At 36.8% G+C, this 26,121-nt stretch overlaps 1 protein-coding gene across 9 annotated transcripts in view; it reads left to right on the top strand.

Annotated features, from left to right (window-relative positions):
- The window catches only part of ARHGAP24 (Rho GTPase activating protein 24), a 516,018-nt gene that overhangs the window by 419,045 nt on the left and 70,852 nt on the right, over positions 1 to 26,121 (top strand). For all 9 annotated transcript variants that reach the window (XM_082632355.1, XM_082632357.1, XM_082632359.1 and 6 more), the window contains one exon: positions 25,237 to 25,359. In XM_082632355.1, the coding sequence (XP_082488481.1) occupies positions 25,237 to 25,359 (123 nt within the window). The remainder of the gene's footprint in view (positions 1 to 25,236; positions 25,360 to 26,121) is intronic.

The raw sequence follows: 26,121 nt of genomic DNA, 5'->3' as shown, positions 1-26,121 counted from the left end.
TTTATCAAAGATAAGGTGACCATATGTCCGTGGGTTTAACTCTGGGCTTTCTATCCTGTTCCATTGATCTATCTTTCTGTTTTTGTGCCAGTACCATACTGTCTTGATTACTGTAGCTTTGTAGTATAGTCTGAAGTCAGGGAGCCTGATTCCTCCAGCTCCATTTTTCTTTCTCAAGATTGCTTTGGCTATTCGGGGTCTTTTGTGTTTCCATACAAATTGTGAAATTTTTTGTTCTAGTTCTGTGAAAAATGCCAGTGGTAGTTTGATAGGGATTGCATTGAACCTGTAGATTGCTTTGGGTAGTAGAGTCATTTTCACAATGTTGATTCTTCCAATCCAAGAACATGGTACATCTCTCCATCTATTTGTATCATCTTTAATTTCTTTCATCAGTGTCTTATAATTTTCTGCATACAGGTCTTTTGTCTCCTTAGGTAGGTTTATTCCTAGATATTTTATTCTTTTTGTTGCAATGGTAAATGGGAGTGTTTCCTTGATTTCTCTTTCAGATTTTTCATCATCAGTATATAGGAATGCCAGAGATTTCTGTGCATTAATTTTGTATCCTGCAACTTTACCAAATTCATTGATTAACTCTAGTAGTTTTCTGGTAGCATCTTTAGGATTCTCTATGTATAGTATCGTGTCATCTGCAAACAGTGACAGCTTTACTTCTTCTTTTCCAATTTGGATTCCTTTTATTTCCTTTTCTTCTCTGATTGCTGTGGCTAAAACTTCCAAAACTAGGTTGAATAAGAGTGGTGAAAGTGGGCAACCTTGTCTAGTTCCTGATCTTAGTGGAAATGGTTTCAGTTTTTCACCATTGAGGACGATGCTGGCTGTGGGTTTGTCATATATGGCCTTTATTATGTTGAGGAAAGTTCCCTCTATGCCTACTTTCTGCAGGGTTTTTATCATAAATGGGTGTTGAATTTTGTCGAAAGCTTTCTCTGCATCTATTGAGATGATCATATGGTTTTTCTCCTTCAGTTTGTTAATATGGTGTATCACGTTGATTGATTTGCGTATATTGAAGAATCCTTGCATTCCTGGAATAAACCCCACTTGATCATGGTGTATGATCCTTTTAATGTGCTGTTGGATTCTGTTTGCTAGGATTTTGTTGAGGATTTTTGCATCTATGTTCATCAGTGATATTGGCCTGTAGTTTTCTTTCTTTGTGACATCCTTTCCTGGTTTTGGTATCAAGGTGATGGTGGCCTCGTAGAATGAGTTTGGGAGTGTTCCTCCCTCTGCTATATTTTGGAAGAGTTTCAGAAGGACAGGTGTTAGCTCTTCTCTAAATGCTTGATAGAATTCGCCTGTGAAGCCATCTGGTCCTGGGCTTTTGTTTGTTGGAAGATTTTTTATCACAGTTTCAATTTCAGTGCTTGTGATTGGTCTGTTCATATTTTCTATTTCTTCCTGATTCAGTCTCGGCAGGTTGTGCATTTCTAAGAATTTGTCCATTTCTTCCAGGTTGTCCATTTTATTGGCATAGAGTTGCTTATAGTAATCTCTCATGATCTTTTGTATTTCTGCAGTGTCAGTTGTTACTTCTCCTTTTTCATTTCTAATTCTATTGATTTGAGTCTTCTCCCTTCTTTTCTTGATGAGTCTGGCTAATGGTTTATCAATTTTGTTTATCTTCTCAAAGAACCAGCTTTTAGTTTTATTGATCTTTGCTATCATTTCCTTCATTTCTTTTTCATTTATTTCTGATCTGATTTTTATGATTTCTTTCCTTCTGCTAACTTTGGGATGTTTTTGTTCTTCTTTCTCTAATTGCTTTAGGTGCAAGGTTAGGTTGTTTATTCGAGATGTTTCCTGTTTCTTAAGGTGGGATTGTATTGCTATAAACTTCCCTCTTAGCACTGCTTTTGCTGCATCCCATAGGTTTTGGGTCGTCGTGTCTCCATTGTCATTTGTTTCTAGGTATTTTTTAATTTCCTCTTTGATTTCTTCAGTGATCACTTCGTTATTAAGTAGTGTATTGTTTAGCCTCCATGTGTTTGTATTTTTTACAGCTCTTTTCCTGTAATTGATATCTAGTCTCATAGCATTGTGGTCGGAAAAGATACTTGATACAATTTCAATTTTCTTAAATTTACCAAGGCTTGATTTGTGACCCAAGATATGATCTATCCTGGAGAATGTTCCATGAGCACTTGAGAAAAATGTGTATTCTGTTGTTTTTGGATGGAATGTCCTATAAATATCAATTAAGTCCATCTTGTTTAATGTATCATTTAAAGCTTGTGTTTCCTTATTTATTTTCATTTTGGATGATCTGTCCATTGGTGAAAGTGGGGTGTTAAAGTCCCCTACTATGAGTGTGTTACTGTCGATTTCTCCTTTTATGGCTGTTAGTATTTGCCTTATGTATTGAGGTGCTCCTATGTTGGGTGCATAAATATTTACAATTGTTATATCTTCTTCTTGGATCGATCCCTTGATCATTATGTAGTGTCCTTCTTTGTCTCTTCTAGTAGTCCTTATTTTAAAGTCTATTTTGTCTGATATGAGAATTGCTACTCCAGCTTTCTTTTGGTTTCCATTTGCATGGAATATCTTTTTCCATCCCCTTACTTTCAGTCTGTATGTGTCTCTAGGTCTGAAGTGGGTCTCTTGTAGACAGCATATAGATGGGTCTTGTTTTTGTATCCATTCAGCCACTCTGTGTCTTTTGGTGGGAGCATTTAGTCCATTTACATTTAAGGTAATTATCGATATGTATGTTCCTATTCCCATTTTCTTAATTGTTTTGGGTTCATTATTGTAGGTCTTTTCCTTCTGTTGTGTTTCTTGCCTAGAGAAGTTCCTTTAGCATTTGTTGTAAAGCTGGTTTGGTGGTGCTGAACTCTCTCAGCTTTTGCTTGTCTGTAAACGTTTTAATTTCTCCATCAAATCTGAATGAGATCCTTGCTGGGTAGAGTAATCTTGGTTGCAGGTTTTTCTCCTTCATCACTTTAAGTATGTCCTGCCACTCCCTTCTGGCTTGTAGAGTTTCTGCTGAGAGATCAGCTGTTATCCTGATGGGGATTCCCTTGTGTGTTATTTGTTGTTTTTGCCTTGCTGCTTTTAATATGATTTCTTTGTGTTTAATTTTTGACAGTTTGATTAATATGTGTCTTGGCGTATTTCTCCTTGGATTTATTCTGTATGGGACTCTCTGTGCCTCCTGGACTTGATTAACTATTTCCTTTCCCATATTAGGGAAGTTTTCAACTATAATCTCTTCAAATATTTTCTCAGTCCCTTTCTTTTTCTCTTCTTCTTCTGGAACCCCTATAATTCGAATGTTGGTGCGTTTAATGTTGTCCCAGAGGTCTCTGAGACTGTCCTCTGTTCTTTTCATTCTTTTTTCTTTATTTTGCTCTGCAGCAGTTATTTCCACTATTTTATCTTCCACCTCACTTATCCGTTCTTCTGCCTCAGTTATTCTGCTATTGATCCCATCTAGAGTATTTTTTATTTCATGTATTGTGTTTTTAATCGATGCTTGATTCATCTTTAGTTCTTCTAGGTCCTTGTTAACTGTTTCTTGCATTTTGTCTATTCTATTTCCAAGATTTTGGATCTGGGAAATAGAATCTTGGATCATCTTTACCATCATTATTCTGAATTCTTTTTCAGGTAGAGTGCCTATTACCTCTTCATTTGTTAGGTCTGGTGGGTTTTTATCTTGCTCCTTCTCCTGCTGTGTGTTTTTCTGTCTTCTCATTTTGCTTATGTTACTGTGTTTGGGGTCTCCTTTTTGCAGGCTGCAGGTTCGTAGTTCCTGTTGTTTTTGGTGTCTGTCCCCAGTGGCTAAGGTTGGTTTAGTGGGTTGTGTAGGCTTCCTGGTGGAGGGGACTAGTGCCTGTGTTCTGGTGGATGAGGCTGGATCTTGTCTTTCTGGTGGGCAGGTCCACGTCTGGTGGTGTGTTTTGGGGTGTCTGTGGACTTTTTATGATTTTAGGCCACCTCTCTGCTAATGGGTGGCGTTGTGTTCCTGTCTTGCTAGTTGTTTGGTTTAGGGTGTCCAGCACTGTAGCCTGCTGGTCGTTGAGTGAAGCTGGGTGCTGGTGTTGAGATGGAGATCTCTGGAAGATTTTCGCCGTTTGATATTATGTGGAGCTGGGAGGTCTCTTGTGGACCAGTGTCCTGAAGTTGGCTCTCCCACCTCAGAGGCACAGCACTGACTCCGGGCTCCTCAATTTGGGATGATGTGTTGTCTATTCATGTATTCCACAGATGCAGGGTACATCAAGTTGATTGTGGAGCTTTAATCCGCTGCTTCTGAGGCTGCTGGGAGAGGTTTCCCTTTCTCTTCTTTGTTCTCACAGCTCCTAGGTCTCAGCTTTGGATTTGGCCCCGCCTCTGCGTGTAGGTCGCCGGAGGGCGTCTGTTCTTCGCTCAGATAGGACAGGGTTAAAGGAGCAGCCTCTTCGGGGACTCTGGCTCACTCAGGCCGGGCGGGAGGGAGGGGCACGGAGTGCGGGGCGAGCCTGCAGCGGCAGAGGTCGGCGTGACGTTGCACCAGCCCGAGGCGCGCCGTGCGTTCTCCCAGGGAAGCCGCCCCTGTATCCCGGGACTCCGGCAGTGGCGGGCTGCACAGGCTCCCGGAAGGGCGGTGTGGGCAGTGACCTGCGCTCGCACACAGGCTTCTTGGCGGCGGCAGCAGCAGCCCCAGCGTCCCACGCCTGTCACTGGGCTCCGCGCTTTCAGTCGCGACTCGCGCCCGTCCGTGGAGCCCCTTTAAGCAGCGCTCTTAATCCCCTCTCCTCGCGCACCAGGAAACCAAGAGGGAAGAAAAAGTCTCTTGCCTCTTCGGCAGCTCTAGAGTTTTCCCGGACTCCCTCCCGGCTAGCTGTGGCACATTAGCCCCCTTCAGGCTGAGTTCTCGCCACCAGCCCCAGTCCTCTCCCTGCGCTCTGACCGAAGCCCGAGCCTCAGCTTCCAGCACTGCGTGCCCCGGCGGGCGAGCAGACAAGCCTCTCGGGCTGGTGAGTGCCGCTCGGCACCGATCCTCTGTGCGGGAATCTCTCCGCTTTGCCCTACCCAGGTATGTGGGGAGTTTCTTGCCTTTTGGGAGGTCTGGGGTCTTCTGCCAGCGTTCAGTAGGTGTTCTGTAGGAGTTGTTCCACGTGTAGCTGTATTTCTGGTGTATCCGTGGGGAGGAAGGTGATCTCCGCGTCTTACTCTTCCGCCATCTTACCCGGAAGTCCTCTGGTGTATTCTTTTCAGAATATAGTACAGTAAGTATAAAAATTTTATTAAGTTAACTCTATAAAGAGATATATTTGAAAACTTCCACTGTTAGTAATGTGAAGCTACTGCAATGTACAACTTCAAGATTTAAAACTGCTTACAGTTTGAAGCATTCTTTAAAAACCAAACCCAAACCAAACCAAAACAAACAAACAAACAAAAAACCCAGGGTGTTTAAAACATCAAAACTACCCTGGGAGCTTTTTTAAAAATACAAATTTCTGGTCTCATCCTCAAAGATTCTGATTCACTTGATCTGGATTAGACCCAGTTATCCCAGTTGTTTGAAACCCTCCCCAGATGATTTTTATATGTACTCTAGTCATCAGTACAGTATAATGACTCCATAAAAAGCAATGTTTTCTAAGGTATATGCCATAAAACACAAATACCTTGAGATGACTTGCAAAGAAAAATTTCTATAGGCAAGTATGTAAGGGATCCCCTGCATATTATCCTTTCTTGGAGTTTTTGTAGACCTTTTTTAAATATTGAGACTGAAAAGTTCTGCAGAAATTAAATCTATTTAATTTAGTGTAATCTGTAGCTTCTCAGATGGATTTGATCCTGGATAACTTATTTTTTCCGTCAATGGTGTTTTTATTTTATTTTTTTATTAAAGTATAGTTGATTTACAATGTTGTGTTAGTTTCAGGTGTACAGCAAAGTGATGCAGTTATAAATATATACATATATATTTTTTTAAGATTCTTTTCCCTTATAGGTTATTACAAAATATTGAGTATAGAGCTAAATGGTTAAACCTATTTTCTCCAGAATGTCTTTTGAGAAATGCTACTAAGTAAAATTTGACAAGATCCAAATTGTTATTTACATCAGTACTGCTTTTTAATGCAATATGATTATGATGTCTTTGAGTGTGCAATATTCAAAGCTATTGAGAATTATTTTACCGTTGTTTAGACCTATGAATGGAATGTTTCTATTGCCTAAATGGCATCTAAAAATTAAATACTAAAGAGTCACTCTATTTTTGTATGATTTATTTTCTGATTGCATGAAATGATCAAAAAGAAAGCAAATAAATAAATAAGTACATATAAGTGGTTTGTTTCAGTGGCTTAGGTGGCCATCCCTTGAACAGAATAATGGTTCTGTGAAGCTAAACTACTAAAAAAGTGCTCTTGTCACCATATTATTAAATATCTGCTGAACTGAAGTTTGGAAGCAAACACATGCTGTTGGTGAGTGCTCCTTGTCACGTCACAAGACTTTACAAATAGACTATTAAAAAACAAATTACAAATGCTTAACTCTTGGTTTTAATTGGAGGATCAGATCTAAAATTATGGTCAGGGCTCAGGTGACAGAGAATTTGTCAAAATTAGTTACTTGAGTATTTTAATTTAGTGTAATATGCTCAGAAGAAGTTTGAATTATATTTAATGTGTGCTTGTCTTCCATTAGGAAAAAGTATTAAAGAAGTTTTGGGTTTGGAGGTAGAGATACAGTCACAATTCTAAGAAAGGAAGCATTTCCATAGCATTGAAAGATGTTATCAAACAAGGAGGACAATGAATCATTAGTTTTACTCTCCAGAAAAGGGGAGAAAAGAGGGTGATTTGTTAATCAGCATCACTTCAGGTCACATGGGCCAGTCATTAAGCTAAGCACATTGTGTACATTATCTCATTTAAGTAGAAGAAATTTTTTTTTAGTCCTCTTATATCTTCAGAAAACATAATCTGTTGTTTAGAGTTTTAAAAACAAGTTGTGGTAATGGACTTACGTACTGTATCTATATTCACACTGTACACTTCCTTTTTCCATTCTTCCTTCATCTGCCCCATCATCTGTTATTCCAATTCTTTCTTCCCTTTTAGAAAATGACTCTGTGCTTTTTACCCAGTGAATTTAATTGAAAATGTTAAGCAAGTAGCCGAAGATCCCTGCTTCCATGGGTTTTGTATGAGGAGAAGCTTCCCTTGTGTTTGGTTTCCATTGAACATCAGTCTTACCTGGACATAAGCTCATTGTTGTACCTTATTCTTAAATACATATAAAGAACATTCTACTTTATAATGATAGCAGGACTGTCAAAAGCAGTTAATTTCCTCCTCACATTTAGTGAAGCAAAGAAAAATAAAACTTCATATGCCTGGTTTCAAGTACATAGATTATCTGAAATTGTGTCCATGGGTTACTTTTCACATTTAATTCACCTTGGTTGGTTTCATGATGCTGTCACCTCAGTGCCAATTAGTACACTGGACATCTGCCAAGAAGGAGCTGAAATAAGGTCATCGGCTCATTTCATCTTGGCACAAGGTCACTGCTAAGCTGTATTTAACCTGGTGCTAGAGGCCAGACACATTGTTTAGTCCAGGAGCTGTATTATATGCAGGAGCTTTAAAATAAAGAGAGACTATGCAGGCACTGTTCTTCTTCTTCAGTCTTCTCACAAAAGAAACATAGTGAAAGCCCATCACAAATATTTCAGAATTATGGTAACCACTACCAGCATACAAAGTGTACATTATAGATTTTTCCAGCATACTAAAACCCATCATTTATGTGAGGAACTTGCTTGTATCACTCTCTGCTGTTTCTCAGAGTCAAATAAATGGTGACGACCATATCATTGGGAAGACAGGGAGTATCCTCACTTGGCAGAAAAGGGGGTTTAGAAAGAAGGTACTACTTGGGGTTGATAATATTCAAACTAACAGGGACAGGATCAGTAATAGTGATATTGGAACCTAAGGCAAAAGGAAGAATCAGAAATAGTGATCTTGCCTTTATTTTGATATTTTGTTCATGATGGACTTTTTTTGTGTGTGTGTGTGGTACGCGGGCCTCTCACTGTTGTGGCCTCTCCCGTTGTGGAGCACAGGCTCCGGACGCACAGGCTCAGCGGCCATGGTTCACGGGCCCAGCCACTCCACAGCATGTGGGATCTTCCTGGACCAGGGCATGAACCCGTGTCCCCTGCATCTGCAGGTGGACTCTCAACCACTGCGCCAACAGGGAAACCCCCATGTTGGACTTTTTATGTTAATTTGTTTCGGTTAAATATGTTATTAGAATATCATTTATCTTGATTACTAAGTATTTTGGTGCTCCTTAAATTTTGTACCATTCTAATCTTTGTTCTACAAACTAAAATAAGCTGAAAACTCAAAAGGTTTATGGAAAATCATAGGGAAAAAATCATCATACTGACCCCATATTTCATATAGTAAATAATAGATATCAAAGTTTCATCATTATTAGCGTTTGAGATTTTTTAGTGCATAATATTGAACAGTAAAGTTTCCAGCATTGTTGAAAGTCAATGATAGGTTGATTCACAGCCAAAATTTCATGAGGAACGGGATAAAGGAGATGTGGCTGAGCTACACAAAATTTGTGATCTCCTGTATTTAAACAGGGGTCTTAGTCAAGGCAGGTTCCCCTCACCCACCAGTCCACACTATTCCTTATGAATCAGAGAGATATTTTTATTATTTATATTTTATTTATTTATTTATTTATTTATTGCGTTACACGGGCCTCTCACTGTTGCAGTCTCTCCCGTTGCGGAGCACAGGCTCTAGACGCAAAGGCTCAGTGGCCATGGCTCACGGGCCCAGCCGCTCCGCGGCATGTGGGATCTTCCGGGACTGGGGCACGAACCCGTGTCCCCTGCATCGGCAAGCGGACTCTCAACAACTGCACCACCAGGGAAGCCCTATTATTTATATTTTAAATGAAGGAGAAGGTTAACTTCCTGGCAAGAGAGCACGTATTGGTGAAAAGGGAGACTGAATATTCAAGGAACTGATTAATTTTTTTAAAATTTTCATTGTAGATGAAAAATGAAAAGAAAATTAACTATGACTTGTGAGAAATCTTGCTAGCTCAGACATCTTACTGTGGAATAATAGCTCAGCCTTGACCAAACCCTGAGCCCCTGTATTGAATTTTCAAATTACCACATTGCTTCTTTGTAGTTGTTAATATATTCTTAGTGTTAACATGTTCCCAGGTTCTAAGAAAAAGAGAAAGCTCCCCTGTGGCTAACTTATCATTTGGTATTCCTATAGCTGCCAACTTAAAAATGGATAGCAAAACAAATCTGGTTTATTTTATTTACAATTATACATGTATTTAAACGTTCAATATATTTTTCTCACCTGAATCCCTTTATGAAACCTAAGTAGATCCATCACGACGAATTCAATTCAAAGAAGCATTATCTTGATATTTATCAAGAATCTTGCACTTCAAACTCTTTGAAATTGACTTCATGAATGATTTCAACATTATATATTCTCTTTTTTATTAGCTTATGTGCAAATGAATTTCTGTCTGATACCTCGTTCCCAGCAAAAGTGTTGTGTGTGAGCAAGTGTATATATGAGTGTATGTATACATTTGTATATGTGTAACCACTGCCTTTGCCCACGATGCCCCTGCTTTTATTGGGAATAGAAAGTGGAGATTCATATACTTCTTAATTTCCTCTACTAGATGGCACACTACTTATGAACAAGAATTGTGACTTAATCATCTTTGTATCAATAGTTCTTCATTAGTTTGGTACCTGCCATGTCCTGTTGCTGAGGATGAACTCATCCAGAAAGTGATGCCTTGTTGCTACTCTCTCTGTCTCAGGAATCTTCTCATAATGAAGCAGTTATTTGCAAACAGTGAGCCTGGAAAAAGATGGCAATATACAGGAAGAACTAAGGAAGACTCAGGGGACACAGGACCAAAGAGAAGGCTCTTGTGGGGGCTGCAGAGCCTCTCAGAGCTTAGGCAAAAGCTGGAAGAAGTCCAGAGCATGGGAAAGCCAACTCAGTCTGAAGCACCTTTACTGCAGAAGGGACATCTGAGCCAGGTCTTCAAACCTGCCGAGCCGCACATGCACTTACATTCCCTCCCCGACTACAGCACCCCCTGGACATTGAGATTGTTTATCAAAACACTTTTCAAGTTCCCCTGCTTTCAGAACATCCTTCCTGATTACATAAATCAGCATTTATTTCTTACTTTCTTAACAAATGATACCTCTTATTCTCTGTATCATAAATGATTGCATCTGACTATGTTCAGTTCATGCTTTCTTTATAATTTTCTTCCGTGTCATGCATTGTCTCCTTAATAAGATTATAATGTCCTGGTGGAGAGAGCATATCATAAATGCGTTCTGTACTCCTCATGGTGTCTTGACAATCCCGAAAGTATATAAAATTTAAATAGGTGTGGCATTAAATTAATTGTAAGTTTATCGTTTTTTCTTTGCACTGAAGTTGCTACATATCTAGGCTTTAGAAATGAGGAGAATGTTGTGATTTAAAAGATGCAAGATGCATCACTTACTTAAACTTAACTGTTTTAATCAGAGTCCCAATTGAAAAAGGTAACAAACTCAAATTAGCATAATTTGAAGAAGGTTTCTATACAAAGGTATTACTTAAAATGTGTGGATAGGCTGTGCGGGATTATAAATAATAATGAAATAACCTGGGTCTGATAAGAGTGAAGGAGCTTTTCCAGTCTGCTGTCTAAGGGGCAATGGCAGAGAGGTCTTAGTGGAACTCTGAAAAAGAGTGCCATAGTAAAGTCTTCTAGGGTCCAGTAGTGATTTTTGGTCAGAATACAGAGCTGACTCAAGGTAACCTCAGAGCTAGGGAGCCAGGGAAATAAATACCCTGATCTCACACTACTTCCTCCCTCCTATCCCTGCCATGGCTGCCTATTGGCCCAACCCAGTGGAAAGCTATAAGGATGGGAATCCAGTAGTATCATCCATACAAGTTAGTCTCCCTGGGAGGAAGCTGGGTGGAAAAGTGCCGCGTGTATTTGAAGGGGCACATGGAAGATATCTGGCACATTCTCTCTTAATGGAGCCTGCCCTGATACTTGGAAATTTATACCACTAAGGGTAGTACTTTCTTTTAAAAAATTAATAATGGGGCTTCCCTGGTGGTGCAGTGGTTGGGAGTCCGCCTGCCGATGGAGGGGACACGGGTTCGTGCCCTGGTCCGGGAGGATCCCACATGCCGCGGAGCGGCTGGGCCCGTGAGCCATGGCTGCTGAGCCTGCGCGTCCGGAGCCTGTGCTCCGCAACGGGAGAGGCCACGGCAGTGAGAGGCCCACGTACCGCAAAAAAACAAAAAATTAAAAAAATTAAAAATTAAAAATTTATAATGAACACAGATTTTTGAATTCAGTAAGTCAAATGCCTATATGATGCCACTCCACTTTAATTACCAAGTAATGTTACATGTGCTATCCCAGAGATACATGCAAAATGCTATGGAAGTCAGGGAGGGAGGGACCAATTTTACTTGGAAAGTCAGCAGGGTTTCTCCCTGGGGTGAGATCTCTAAAGGTTCTAATGAAGAAAGGAAGAAGGAAATGCTATACAGAGAGCACAAGGTGATTCCTGAAAGAGCAAACGGCATAGAGCAAGCATATTCTGAAGAAACCAGTAATGATGGGAAAAGAAAATTGGCCTTTGGGGTCAAATTGAAACCTGTTCAAACCCCAGCTCTTCCACTTATTAGCTCTGTGATGTTGAGAAATGAACAAAACTTCTCTGATGCTGTTTTTGTTTGTTTGTTTGTTTGTTTGTTTTATGGTACGTGGGCCTAATGCTCAGTTTTATCATCTGTAAAACAGGCACAGTAATTCTTACCTCACAGGTTACTTTTATTGATTAAATGAGACAATGTATAAAAAGTACCAATAATTATGTCCAGTTCTTACGAGTACTTTCTTTAGACACAGAGACTATTATTTCCAAATTCTTATTCTAGATTACAAAATAATAACCTGTTATTAGGCTGAGAAACTATAGATTAAAAGGCAAACAATCAGATAACAACAAGAATTTACTGTATAGCACAGAGAACTATATTCAATATCTTTTTTTTTTTTTTTTTTTTTTTTTTTTGCGGTATGCGGGCCTCTCACTGCTGTGGCCTCTCCCGCTGTGGAGCACAGGCTCCGGGCACGCAGGCTCAGCAGCCATGGCACACGGGCCTAGCCGCTCCGCGGCATGTGGGATCTTCCCAGACCGGGGCACGAACCCGTGTCCCCTCCATCGGCAGGCGGACTCTCAACCACTGCGCCACCAGGGAAGCCCTCAATATCTTAAAATAAACTATAATGGAAAAGAATCAGAATCTGTACACCTGAAACTAACACAATATTGTAAATCAACCAGTTCAATATTTTTAAAAGGGCAAACAAACAAATCATTAACAAATTAAGTTTCTAACTTGGATTCATATGGTAACTTTTGTCTTGGCTGGTGGAAGACTTGTAATAGTCGGTAAGCAATCCCACTATTTCCCATTTACGGTTGTTCTCTGCTGGCATCTAGTTTTGGTACTGAATGTTTTCCCTGTTTTTGCTCACTTCTTTCTTTTTAATATGTTGTAAACCATCAAGAGGTCTTCCTCATGGGTTTCAATATGCTTGAGGTCAAACTTGTATGCATATTAAAGAGCAATACATAATAATGTTCAGTGAATGGAGTCATATAATCCTTTAATCCTCTATTAAGTTATTCAAGAAAGATCTTACAACAGCTATCACAGCTAGTTCAGGCTTGCTTTCTTCACATCTTCTGAAAAGGGTCAGGTTTTTCCATTATCTAAAATATTGAGTTTGCTAACTTTGAGATGTTTTTGGACTCTACTGAAGAGAAACTCAGTGACCTTGATTTAATCTTGCTTTCTATTATAAAACATTCTTCTTCAGTAAATAACTGACTTTATATCCCTTTTCTTTTTCTATCTTGATATATATATATATATATATAAACATATGTGTGTCAATCCATTCATTTTATGCCCTTGACCCCATGTCCCACCCACCACACAAAAGATCAGGAAAGATAACATACATATATCTACTACCTCTTTGGTGACTTTCTTCCATTATATTTGAAAAAGTATTCTATTGTTTCTCATTAAGTTTTTTTTTTTTTTTTTTTTTTTTTTTTTTTTTTAGGAATCTTGCCTCTAGCTTAACAATATGTCCATTGATCTGCCAATCTGTATTCAGAGTTTAGTCAGATTTAGATTGGTAATTATATATGAATTAGACTACATGCCCCCAAACAGCAAGTGGTTTACTGACTTCTAATGCTACTGCGGACACCCGTAGCTATTCATTAAATGTTAATTAATAATGGTGTGCTGAGTTGAATTGACTTGTGGATTCTGGCTGATTGCTCTTCAATTTAAAATTATGAGATGCACAGCATCAATTTATCAGCAGGCAGGATCAAATTTTGATTTATTTCATGTGTCTAGAAAATTGTAGAGCTTTAGGAATTCAAAGAAGTAGATATTTGTACTAGATATGAAAGATAATACATAACAGAAAAACGGAAACAATGTGAAAGGCCTGAGAGCATTTTCTAAGGGTTTTTCCTTGCCTCTGTTACTCTTTAAGTTCTCATTTGGAGTTATCCAAATTCATATAAAAGCTAGGTGGCTTTTTAAATTTATAACATTTTTGTGGATAAGTGGCTAATTATGAGAACTTGAAATATTCTGTTGTTGTCCTGAGTGGACATTATACTTCTCTTTGCTAAGGACAATCACTATTTTATAAGGTTTTGGAAGTAGTTGCAGATTATTTTGAGAAGTAGGAAGGAATTCTTGAAATATTCTAAGCTTTTTTTAGCTTTATTATGGTTCTCTTAATATGGTTCTCATTTGTTATAAGTGATTTTTAGACATGATTCCATATTTATGTTTTCTGCCTGCAAATGGTTATGGAGTTTTAAGGTAGAATTTCAGATTTTCATCCATTTGCTTACTTAATATTACCTAAAATTATAAAATTAACTTTTTAAAAAGCCCAAGAAAAATCTTTCTATAATAATTCTGATATAATTAGCCAGATTGAATCCAATTTGGAGTAAAAAGAAAGAAGTTTAGTCTTTTAGTAAGATGAATTTGATATATTTCTGAGCATTAAAATTAATTTGTGTCCATCAAGGATTTTTTAAAAAATTGTTTAAGAGGGGTGCCTTTTGTTAGGCAAATATTCCTCAATACTACTTGTATTTAAATTAACATTCCATTAATTAAAGATGTAGAACCCTAGAGTTTTCCGAGCCTTCAATCATAGTTCCAGTTTTTCTTATTTTACATATAAATCTAGTAAATTGTATGTTATGATTTAAATATAACTTTTATTTGTTTTTGGTTAAAGCTCAATAAACATGAATTTGACAAACTAGATTTCTCTAAATATTTAAACACTGTCTATACACTAATTGAAATCACTGAATCACCTTAAACTATACAGTGTATTTAATTCTCATAAGTATTTCTGACACCTTCCAAGGCAGACATAGAGATCTACCAATATCTTTCCAAGTAGGTAATGAATACTTGCCAACCTATTATGTTCAAGCATTTAGGTTCCATAAATATTTTTCTTTCAAAAATTCAAATATTCACTTGTATTAGTTGAATTCTGCCAACACATATGCTACTTGGTTTTAAACCATCTCTTCATCAAATGATTTACTTTGAAGTGATCCTACACCTTCCTTTAATAATAAAATTTCCTATCTGACTTATTAATCCTGAGTGTATGGTCATTATATTGATGGTATTGACAAATGATGGATTAACCTATCATAAGTAGTGAAAATTTTTAATTCCAGATACTTTGAAAGGAAATTCAGCTTTTTGAAATGTGTGAGACTGAATTAAGAAAACTTGCCTACAAGGAGTCATGTTTTAAGGAATAGATCAAATGATCTATAATCAACCTCAGTGCAGTTATGTATGTGTATTCATATGTGTTTATTTTAAAAGAAATCATCCTAAAATGTGTTCATATCACCAATATGAGAACTAAAAACAGAAAATCTGTGTTTTGTAGCCCTTCTAGCAGTGTTAACCATTCTAAATTTGGATTAAGAAGTAGATATGGAATAGTATTCCTTATACGAACTTCTATGTCTGTAGTCAATTTGGGAGCAATATGTGCCCTTCTGAGCCTATTCCTTCTGTAGGGTCTTGGAATTATATATAATTAGAATGGGACAATTACGTGACGCTCCTAACCCCAGACATAGGGTGAGGAATTAACTGAGTGAACGTAGAGACTCTTTTCAACATTCATTGTGGAAACAGGTTAAACTTAAGGAAATCATAGAGTTAATGTGTAATATATTTCTATCAAGCAAGTTAGGAAAATATTCCCAAGTATCCTTATCAGTGGAAATGATAATAGTTCTGAAATACCAATGATCTTGTCAGTTTAGGTTTTTGACATATTATATAAATGTGTGCTCTGTGAAGTAGTGTGCCTTTACCTGAAAGGCTACGTTCAAATTCCAGATCCTTAAGACAAATTTTACACCTTACCCTCCCAAACATATATACATGAAAGCTCATGAAACTCAGAAAATTCATAAACTATGGGAGACAAAGCACAGTGTACAGTTGAGCTGTTCTGATTGCAAAGTTAATTTGAGCTGCTTAAGAGAACAGAATTTAAACCTAAATCAAAGAGTTATTCTTAATTTTATACTATCACAATGATTACTAGTTGCCATCTGTTGAGAGGAATAATTTAATTTTGAGCTATGTATCATAGCATTTTATTTTAAAATATCAATTCTTTTTATATACCAAAATACATTTTATGTAACTGCTGCTATGTAAAATTGGTTAGTTAGTATCTGTGGCAGTTAAAATTAATAAGGTATAAAGAAAATTGTCCCAATTAAGTTGCCAGAAATTTCCTATTGAGCAAATAACTAAAAATTGTGTTCAAATAAAAATAGTAAAATTTAACTTTAAAAAATGATTTATCAATTTAACCTTAGTCCCTCCTTACGTTGCCCCCAGGCAGAGCTGTGAAGAAACAGCTGCTCTATATGAATTCTTTTTCTTTCAATGATTCTCTTCTACATGTTCTACATATTTTGAGAGTAATAAAATTTGAGGGGAAATCAATTATATTATTTGTCAGACCTTATTAAAGATTCTAAGGAGAGTAAGAAATTTTGAGCACAGCTTTAAAGAAATATGGATGAGTCTTTAAACCTCTTCTCTGATACATCATCAATTTTTCCCTCTCCAGTGAATAATTCCCATAAGAATATAACATTTTGTAATGTTTCTCATCTTAAATCCCTTTGTCCTCACAACTTCCCTACCCACCCATCACTGCCCCTATTCCTCTGCTCCTCTATACATTAAAGTGCCTAGAAGACTTGTTTATACTGGCTGTTTCTCTCTTCCATAATCTTTTTATTTTTATTTTATATTGGAGTATAGTTGATTAACAATGTTGTATTAGTTTCAGGTGTACAGCAGAGTGATTCAGTTATACATATACATGTATCTATTCTTTTTCAGATTATTTTCCCATTTAGGTTATTACAGAATATTGAGCAGAGTTCCCTGTGCTGCTGTACAGTAGGTCCTTGTTGGTTTTCTATTTTATTTTATTTTTATTTATTTATTTATTTTTGGCTGCCCTGTGAGGCTTCTGGGATCTTACTTCCCTGACCAGGAATTGAACCCGTGCCCTCGGCAGTGAAAGCATGGAGTCCTAACCACTGGAGCACCAGGGAATTCCCTGGTTATTTATTTTAAATATAGCAGTTTGTACATGTCAATCTCTTCCATAATCTTATGAACACATTCCAATGATGATTTTGTTTGTGCTGGCCTGGTTGATCTTTCAAGGTTACCAGTAATATCTATATTGTCTAATCCCTGATCCGTGCTTCCTCTAATTTAGTGGTCTGTACTTAGTCCTCATTTTCTTTAACCCCCTCAACAGCATTTGACTCACCTGATCACTTTCTTTACTTAACATCTCTTGTTTCTCTTCCTACCTTCTCAGTCTTCTTTGCTGATTCCTCTTCCTTCTCTCAGTCTCTAAAAGCTGGCACTCACTTGAACTCCTTTTGCTCTATTCTAGCTACGGTATTCCCTGGGGACCTCATCCAGTTCTGTCTTTTTATACTATCACACTGATGACTTCCAAATCTATATCTAGCTCAGGGGTGAGTCCAGACCTTTGTTCTGTTCCCTGCTGTATCCTCAGAACTTGGTAGAATGACTGGAACAATACAGGTGCTCAATCAATATTTATTGAATAAATGAATGAATGTTCTGCTTTGCCTCCCAGGGGTGTTGTAGAAACCAAATAAATCAAGAGATATGAAAGTAATTCACCCTGCAATTGGCAAGTGATATTATTATTCATCCTGCAGTTTTTCACCATTCAAAAATGATTTATAATTTTGAATGAGAGGATTTTTTAAACGTATTTCAACATTCTAATCTAGATCGTCAAAAATGGCATGTCTCAGGCTTCCCTGGTGGCGCAGTGGTTGAGAGTCCGCCTGCCGATGCAGGGGACACGGGTTCGTGCCCCGGTCCGGGAAGATCCCACGTGCCGCGGAGCGGCTGGGCCCGAGAGCCATGGCCGCTGAACCTGCACGTCCGGAGCCTGTGCTCTGCAACGGGAGAGACCGCAACAGGGAGAGGCCCGCGTACTGCAAAAAAAAAAAAAAAAGAAAAAAAGAAAATGGCATGTCTCCTCAAATTCAATGTTTTCTTTCATTCGTCAAACTCTGAACACCAAGGAAAGAGGTATAACGAATCTGTATTCAAGTGTAAAAATAAATTGCTCTAATGTTTACTCTGATAAAAGTATGGTGTCTTTAAATCATGAGGCCCACAAATTTGCTAGTCAGTAATCCCAACTTGAATGACATGTCCTTGCAAAACTAGTTGCAGAGTGTTAATCATTTACAATGTAAATAAGCAATTAGATAAGTTATATGATTCATAGCTTTAAAGCTTAATACTTTCCGGTTGAATGGCTGTCAATGACAGAATAAGACATGGATACAAGCTAATAGGATGAGTATGGTTGAAATACACCAATTCTAAAATTATAGCCTCTGCCTGTTATAGCAAATTCTTCTACAAGAGTATTGAGTCTTAAACTTTATGGTGCATCAGAATCTTCTGGCAGGCATCTTAAAGCACAGATTACTGGGTCCCACCATCACAGTTTCTGATTCAGTTGGGCTTGGCCCCAAACATGCGCATTTCTAACAAGTTCTCAGTTGCTTCCTATCTTCTTGGACATAGATGAGTTTCATTACACTTTGAGAAACACTGCAATAAAAGGTTTATTGCTATGTTCACGTGGAATATAAAGTTCAGTATAACTCCAAAACATTTCTCCAAAATTTTCCAATATTCCCCAATATTAAAGTCATCATTTATACTATTAAGGGATCTCCTTATTGAAAAACTTTCAATTTTAGATTCATTCAAGGCAACAAACTCTCTGCCTTCCTTCTTTAACTCTGAATGGCATTCCATTTGCTACAAGTTGTAGATTATTTCATTAAGACTTCCTTTCATTTGTGACTTCCATCTCTGTCATCACTGTTGGAGTAGCATTGATCTGAATATACACGTCATTTATTCTAGCTGCCTGTCTTCTATATCAATCAGATAAAATTTTGAATTCATTGGTTTCCCTAAAAAGCCAACCTAAATTAGAAGACTTAATTGTAGATACTCGGGCTCTTTCAAGGAAATGTTCTACTTTTATTTCTCAGAAGTTTTGATCAGAAGAATTTAATTAGATGCTGAGAAGAAAGTAACTATATTCTGAGCCTCTGACATAATTGAAAGTCAAAATATATTGTTGGATTTAAACAGAGATCCTATTTACTGCTCAGTACAATCTGGGAAACAACTGCCTAAAATGTAATAAATTATATCATTTTTATAGTTAATGTACTCAGCACAAATAGTAGGTTTTTTGATAGAATGAGTCCAAGAAATGTGAAAAATTAGTGGAAATATAAACTATGCTTATTTAAGGTTTTACATTTTTCATTAATCATTTAAATGTATCACAATTGTACTTTTAAAACATGACCAATATGAAAATCAATATTTACTTGAAAGATAAATTGTTACTTTCCTAAGAAAGGACTTTTCTTGACAAATATAGTCAGAATATATATATTTCCAAAAGTAAACTACTTTCCTGCATTTTCAAAGATTCAAATTATAAATATTTAATTTATCCAAATATTTAGGATCAAAATTATTATACATGGCAATAACAACGACAGCAGAGCATTGTATGTCCCAAGCACTTTACAAGATATTTTATGGTATTATTCATCAGACTAATTCACAATAATACTGTGAAGCAGGCACTCATCACCCTCAGTTAAAGCTGAGGGATCTCCCAGCTAGTCAATGAGTAATTTGAACTTGAGGAGTCTGCTTTCACTGTCCTAACTCTTAACCATTTTTCAGTACTTCTTTATAAGCATGTATTTGTTTTGCAATTTGATCCAGGCAGCACTTTTGCTCTAATATTCACATATTTGGACATTTCTTATAGTGAAGTTTGTAGAAAGGCAATCAGAAATAATTTGTACGGTATAGAATTTTTAGGTCAGTGCTTTCTACATCTGTAGCCAAGTAGATAGACTCACAATAAATCATTTCTAAATTTAATTATTAGAATTCTACCATAATTGGGACTTCCCTGGTGGTGCAATGGTTAAGAATGCCTGCCAACACAGGGGACATGGGTTCAATCCCTGGTCCAGGAAGGTCCCACATACTGTGGAGCAGCTAAGCCTGTGTGCCACAACTATGGATCCCACATGCCCCAGAGCCCACACAGCACAACTATTGAGTCCGTGTGCTGCAACCACTGAAGCCCATGTTCCTAGTGCCCATGCTCTGCAACAAGAGAAACCACCACAATGAGAAGCCTGTGCACTGCAATGAAGAGTGGCCCCTGCTCACTAAAACTAGGGAAAGCCCACGTGCAGCAACAAAGACCCAATGCAGCCAAAAATTAATTAATTTAAAAAAAGGAAAAAGAAATCTACTATAATTAATAAATATCAATCAATCTATAATCGGTTGATAAATGTACATTTATAGTTACTTTCAACTTAAACATAATGTAGCTATATGTTGTTGGATGATTCCTTCTTAGAAAGAGATTATAACCTAGAAAAGAGTATAGGAAGTATGTAAAACAGTATTATAAAGTATTCATGAAATTAAAATGTAGCGTTAATTTTATTATAATGTAAGACAACGTTTAGTAATGTGTTTGTTGTGTACTGACTGCAAACTACAAACAGAATGACGATTACAGCCACCGGCCTTAATTAATTCTCATTTTCTGGTTTAAGGGTTTTAAAACTTTCAAAATCTCATTAAAGATTAATGCAAATTTTCTGTTGACAAAATGCATTGAAATTTTGCCACTCTGATATTTTTGAAATTAACCTTTGAGGAAGAAATACTTGGAAAAAATTTGATTAGCAGAGCATCGCCAAACCCTTAATTTTCAGAGAACAATGTCTCTATAATGCACAAGACAATATGAAAAAATTAAATACGATGTTGAATGTGAGGCCAATTTGTTCTCTGGCTTTATTTTGTAAATTATATGCTGTTTTATTATTGTTGTTGTTTATTAAGAGGTGATAGTATCCATAGAAACCTACAATTTTTTTGCTTGTACTTCACATAACACTGGTTGTTTTCCAAGTATCATTCTCCATAAAAGAGAAAAAATATTTTTCTATCTCAGTAATTTTCCACAGATATGCTTCAGAATTTACTTTATATCTTGCAATTTATCATTAGAGCTCTACTATTAATGAAGACTTAAACTGTTTTGATGGAAATAATGCTTAAAAAATTAAGACCTTGCAATGGTATGAGTAAAAATTGATAACCCTACTTAGAACATTTAAATATTTTTCTGTAAGCTCTAATTAAATAGGTAGTACACTAGGGCTAGTTTTGACCTGATTTGTAATTGGAAATAAGGAAACATTTTGCCCTTGAATTTATTAACAGTATCAGAGGTGTTCACTGAAATATCCTCAGGTCTGTACCATGAATTTTGCTTGGAAACTGAACCTAAATTTCGGTGACCACAGTTTTCTTTGAGCAACTTGTTTTAAAGTTTAGCACAAACAAGTAATTCACTGTATAGCTTTAAAATATGATACACATCTTTATATGATACACATATAATACTTCACTTCTTATTAATTGTTTTGCTTTTTAGTTCATAATTTTGACAATTTACAATTATTTTTTTCCAAGGAAAAAAATCTACTTAGGTAACTATTTTCAGAAATTTCCACACAAGAAATTCAGTAAAATATTTTAAAAAATACATCCGTTAAGAAAAATAGCAGTCTATTTCACTGAGAAAGTCCTAGTTACGTGACGTAGTCTGTACTTTGAGCAACGCTGGTCTCCTGTCCCAAATCTTCCCTTGGGAATGTACTCAGAGATGTATTTGGAGAAAGAGGGAGAAGAGGTTGTAGGTAAATTAGTGAGAATTCAAAACCAAACAATTTTAAGCAACACTGAGTGGAGTTAGCAATAATTATTTTCCAGCTCACCTTGGCTTTTTATTGATTAGTGCTTTCATGACCATACAGTTCTTATCATTTGTTCTTTTCAATAATTTTTTTTTTTTTTGCTGATAAAATAACACATGTTAGAACATCTGGAATAATGCATTCATTATAAAACAACACATGGTTGAACATCTGGAAAATACAGAAAAGTACCAAAGGAGAGCAAAATAATTTCCAATCCTAGCATTCACAGTAATCATTGTTAAAATTATTGTGTTTTTCAACCTAGTATCTTATTTATCTGACTTTTTACCTATATGAAAATAGAGATACCATATATATAAAATTTGTATATTTCCTTGTGTATAATAAAAGCTCATACTAATAAATATTCTTCAAAATCCTATTGTAGTGATTGTATCATAAGGAATATCATCCATACTCCTATAAGCAATGAGCATGTATATCTTAGCATACCATTGCCAATATTTCTCCTAAATATTTAAAAATCTTTGCAAAGCTTTTCATCAAAAATATGATTATCTTTTAATATACATACTTATATACACATATATATGGATTGAAGATGACTATGATACTTTCACTCCAGTGATAATTACATCTTAAGGTTGCTTTTTTAAATTTCACCTTTGGAAAGGATTTTAGATTCACAAATAGGTAAATGGAACATTAAGCCCCGTAAAGGATTAATAAACAGAGTGAAACTTGATCCACGTGGCTGAAAGTCAATATTGAGTTTATTCATTTATCAAATTATACATTTAATAAATTGTTTTTGAGCCCCTTCAATTGCAAGGCTCAATACCAGACTCTCAGAACTGAAGGATTATGAATTAGAACAAATGGCTTCTCCAGTTAGAAATCATGTAACCTTAGTACGGAGAATTTAGTTCAATCTATATAAATGTCTCCAATTTTTTTAATCACATTCTTAGCGATGAGTCTATTATTTCCACTGAGACTCATAGAAAAAAGTTTTTCTAAATCTTCTCCCTGTCTTTTGCTAATTCACTGAGGAATCAAGGTCTATATCCATGGATGAAATTCACAGATGAGAATTTCATATCTGTGATTAGCAGTCGAAGTGAGATTCAGGGGTCAGACAAACAGCATCATTGGCAGAGATAGGGAATCAACTGAAAAGTAAGGGGATAATGGCCAGTTGTGCTTATAATTCTCTTTTTTCCCTGCTTTCAGGCAGAAACACATTCCAGGGGCTGTCACTCACTCTCATTACTAGGACTGTTTCTGCTGGGGCTGGGAGTGACACAGCAGGATATAACTGTTTGAATTGCTAAGCATCCTCCAGGCAAAGACAATAATTAAAATGTTCTGATTTCAAAATTGTAATTTTTTACGGGTGGATCAGAAAACAGAATAAATTTTAGTACTGTGCCATGCCACGCAAAGTATCTTTTTCTTTTGTCGTTTATTTCTTTCTGTGACTTATATGTCATACAGCCATGCATATGCATGTTAATGTGTGACAAATTTTCCTACATGCACAGTATACAACTTTAATGTGCATTGTTATGTAGCAAAGAAAGACAGCCTTCTATAAAAACTCCTGTGTATGTGTATTATTGACTAATTGTTCCCAAGCACTCACTAGCATACTACACTAATTGTATGTCTCTGAAGTCAAATTAAATGTGATATGTCCTTTTTGCATTTGTAGATATGGGAGGCAGTTAAATGAGACTGCATTAATATTTACAGAATTTCTCTTTTAGCCTAACATAGTGCTAGTATATTAAGTTCATTTCATTTAATTCTCACAAAAATTTACTAGATAGGGATTATTATTTCTAAAGCATGACTAAAGATACTGAGTTTCCAGAAGTTATGTGCTTTCCCAGAAGTTAAACAGCTAATATAATATAGAATTGCGATTTCAGCAGGGTTTTCTCTGATTTCCTGAGCTTATGCTTTTTCAGACATAAATTGCTTAAAGTGATGATTGACCTAGGCTAGACCTAGAGGTGTAAGAAGGTCATTGTTTCCCAAATAGTGATTTGTTCTCTTTAAAGTGAGAAGGCTCATCTTGTTTATTCAAGAGATCTGTAAACATTAGGGAACTGATTTGATGGCATCCCTCACCCACACCGCCCCCAAATTCAGTTGTATTGAAATGTAAAACACCAATGCTGGCTGTTCAGCTGGTTGGCTTAAAGTTATTTCACTTCTCTGACCCCGCACCTGTTCTGTTAATTTGCATCAATGCTAGAAGAGTTGTATTTCTCAACCTAGGACATTTGTATAAAATTCAGAGATCACAAACTCAAATGCCTGGAGTTTTCAGAGCTTTGTGAATGAAATTGGATGTGAAAGAATAGGAATTGCGGGGCCTGTTGGAGGCTGCACACTCCTCACAAAGGAGATTGTTTTTGAACCCCTTCAGTTGCAACATGCTGTACCTGGCTCTCAGAACTAAAGGGTTGTGAATTAGAACAGTTGGCATCTGTTCTGATCCACTTAAAAACAAACAATGACAATGTCTTAAACAAACAAAATACTTAGATATGAATTAATCCAACCCAAGGCTGCAAGTTTACAGCACTTAGTGAAAATTAAATTGTTCATAGATTATTTGAGCACCTTAGCAGTCAGTCTAATGCTGAAATATTATCAGAATTCAGTTAAATAATACTTAATGGTCCATTTTCTTAATTATTCCTTCTGTGAACCACACTAGTTTTTTCAAAGAGAATGAAGCAGTGCAGTCACTGATACTTGTTTTCAGAAATGCTCCTTTAAGTATAAAAATGCTTTATAGATCTCCAGCATTTCAAAGTTGATTTTAGAGATTATAAAGGTTTTAAAGTGTACGAGTTGTTTTCGGCCAGTAGGGGTGGGCGGGGAAGGGGGCGGATAAGAGAAACCAGCAAGCAAGGAGGTACTGCTGGGATTTCCTAAAGCTAACCCTTAGGTGGCAGGGCCATCTGGGGTGTTAATTTGGCCATTGAGACTGGCCAGGCTTGTGTCTTCTTCTGTGTGTCCCCTTGAAGGTATGATTTGGGGGAAGAGGCTCCCCTTCCAGGACAGAGCACATAGGAGGACCTCTGGGACAGATTCTCACATGTGGCTCTTTTCCCTTTCCTGGGACTCATACTCAACCATGATGTGCCCGGTGGCCTCACTGTGTGCACTGAGCAGACTCAGACTGTTCTGTGCTTGCTTGGAATGAAAACACAGGCTCTGCGTACCACTTCTCCATCTTTCATTTTGCTTTTGCTATTTTTCCCTATTCAGCAGTATGGTGTGAATAGATTGGATTATGAGTTAATACAGGCCTATGGGTTGTTGCTAGGACAAAAAGCTAGGCTTTGTTTGGGGAATGACATTTGTTTGCTGGCTTTCTCTTGGAAACATAAGAGCCTTTCCCTTCTAAGCAGATTTTTTTTTTTCCCATGATGAAACCATGGTAAAATATTTCTGATTCATTGGGTAGAACCTAGTGCTAGCTGCATTAGGTACAGTTTATATTTCAGGGATTCACTAGGAGGCTGCTGATGGGTAATCTTCTTTTGAGCACACACTCATGTGTTAATGTTCCTGTCTTCTTACAGGAGGTGATCGAGATCGGATGACAGCAAATCATGAGAGCTACCTCCTTATGGCGAGCACCCAGAATGATATGGAAGACTGGGTCAAGTCCATCCGCCGAGTCATATGGGGACCGTTTGGAGGAGGTGAGTGTATTTTAAAATCATGGAAAAACAGAAAGGTAGGCCAAAACTGTTCATCCTTTCCCCCAGCCTGTGTCACTATCAGCACCTACTTTCAAATGGATGAATATTAAAGTAAATAGTAAACTACTAATTTATTTGTAGACACATATCTAAGTAACTCCTAGAAGTTCAATTTAGATCAAATATCATTAATAACCAACCTTCTTCCACAAATATTTTGAATTATAAAAAGGGATAATATTTTTCTTTTATCTTGGATGTTCCATTTTACTAATAATACATACTTATGAGCCTCATATCATAAATGTAGATTAGTTAATAACCTGTAGATACAGGGCAAAAAAACATTTTGACTATTAGTTTTGGAAGAGATTTCAGCCCCCAGATGCTCAGTGGTATCAAAGAGGAGTGGCAAAGCATTGGATGAAAATATGCTGGTAATCAGAGGGACAAAAACAAAAAAACAAAAAAACAAAAAAACTTTGCAACTTTGCAATCAGGAAAGTATTTGTGGATTTGATAATAAGTTTCTTTTAAAATTCTAAGCTAATACAGTGTAGAGAATATATCATGTGAAGAATAAGCTACATGTTGCTATGAATAGAGCTAAAAGGAAGAAGGAAGGATAAAAGATGTGATCTTTTCTATCAAGTAATATAGAGTGATATAAACAGAAAACATATTTAAAGAAAAAGTCCAATAAATGGAACCAAATAGATAAGGACCCCAAAATATTCATCTATAACGAACATGTATTTCTAA

The sequence above is a fragment of the Mesoplodon mirus genome, assembly GCF_964341445.2.
Source record: "Mesoplodon mirus genome assembly, chromosome: 2".
NCBI classification, from domain to species: Eukaryota; Metazoa; Chordata; class Mammalia; order Artiodactyla; family Ziphiidae; genus Mesoplodon; species Mesoplodon mirus.
The sequence above is the reverse complement of the archived record's forward strand: the minus strand, read 5'-3'. Positions and strand labels throughout refer to the sequence as shown.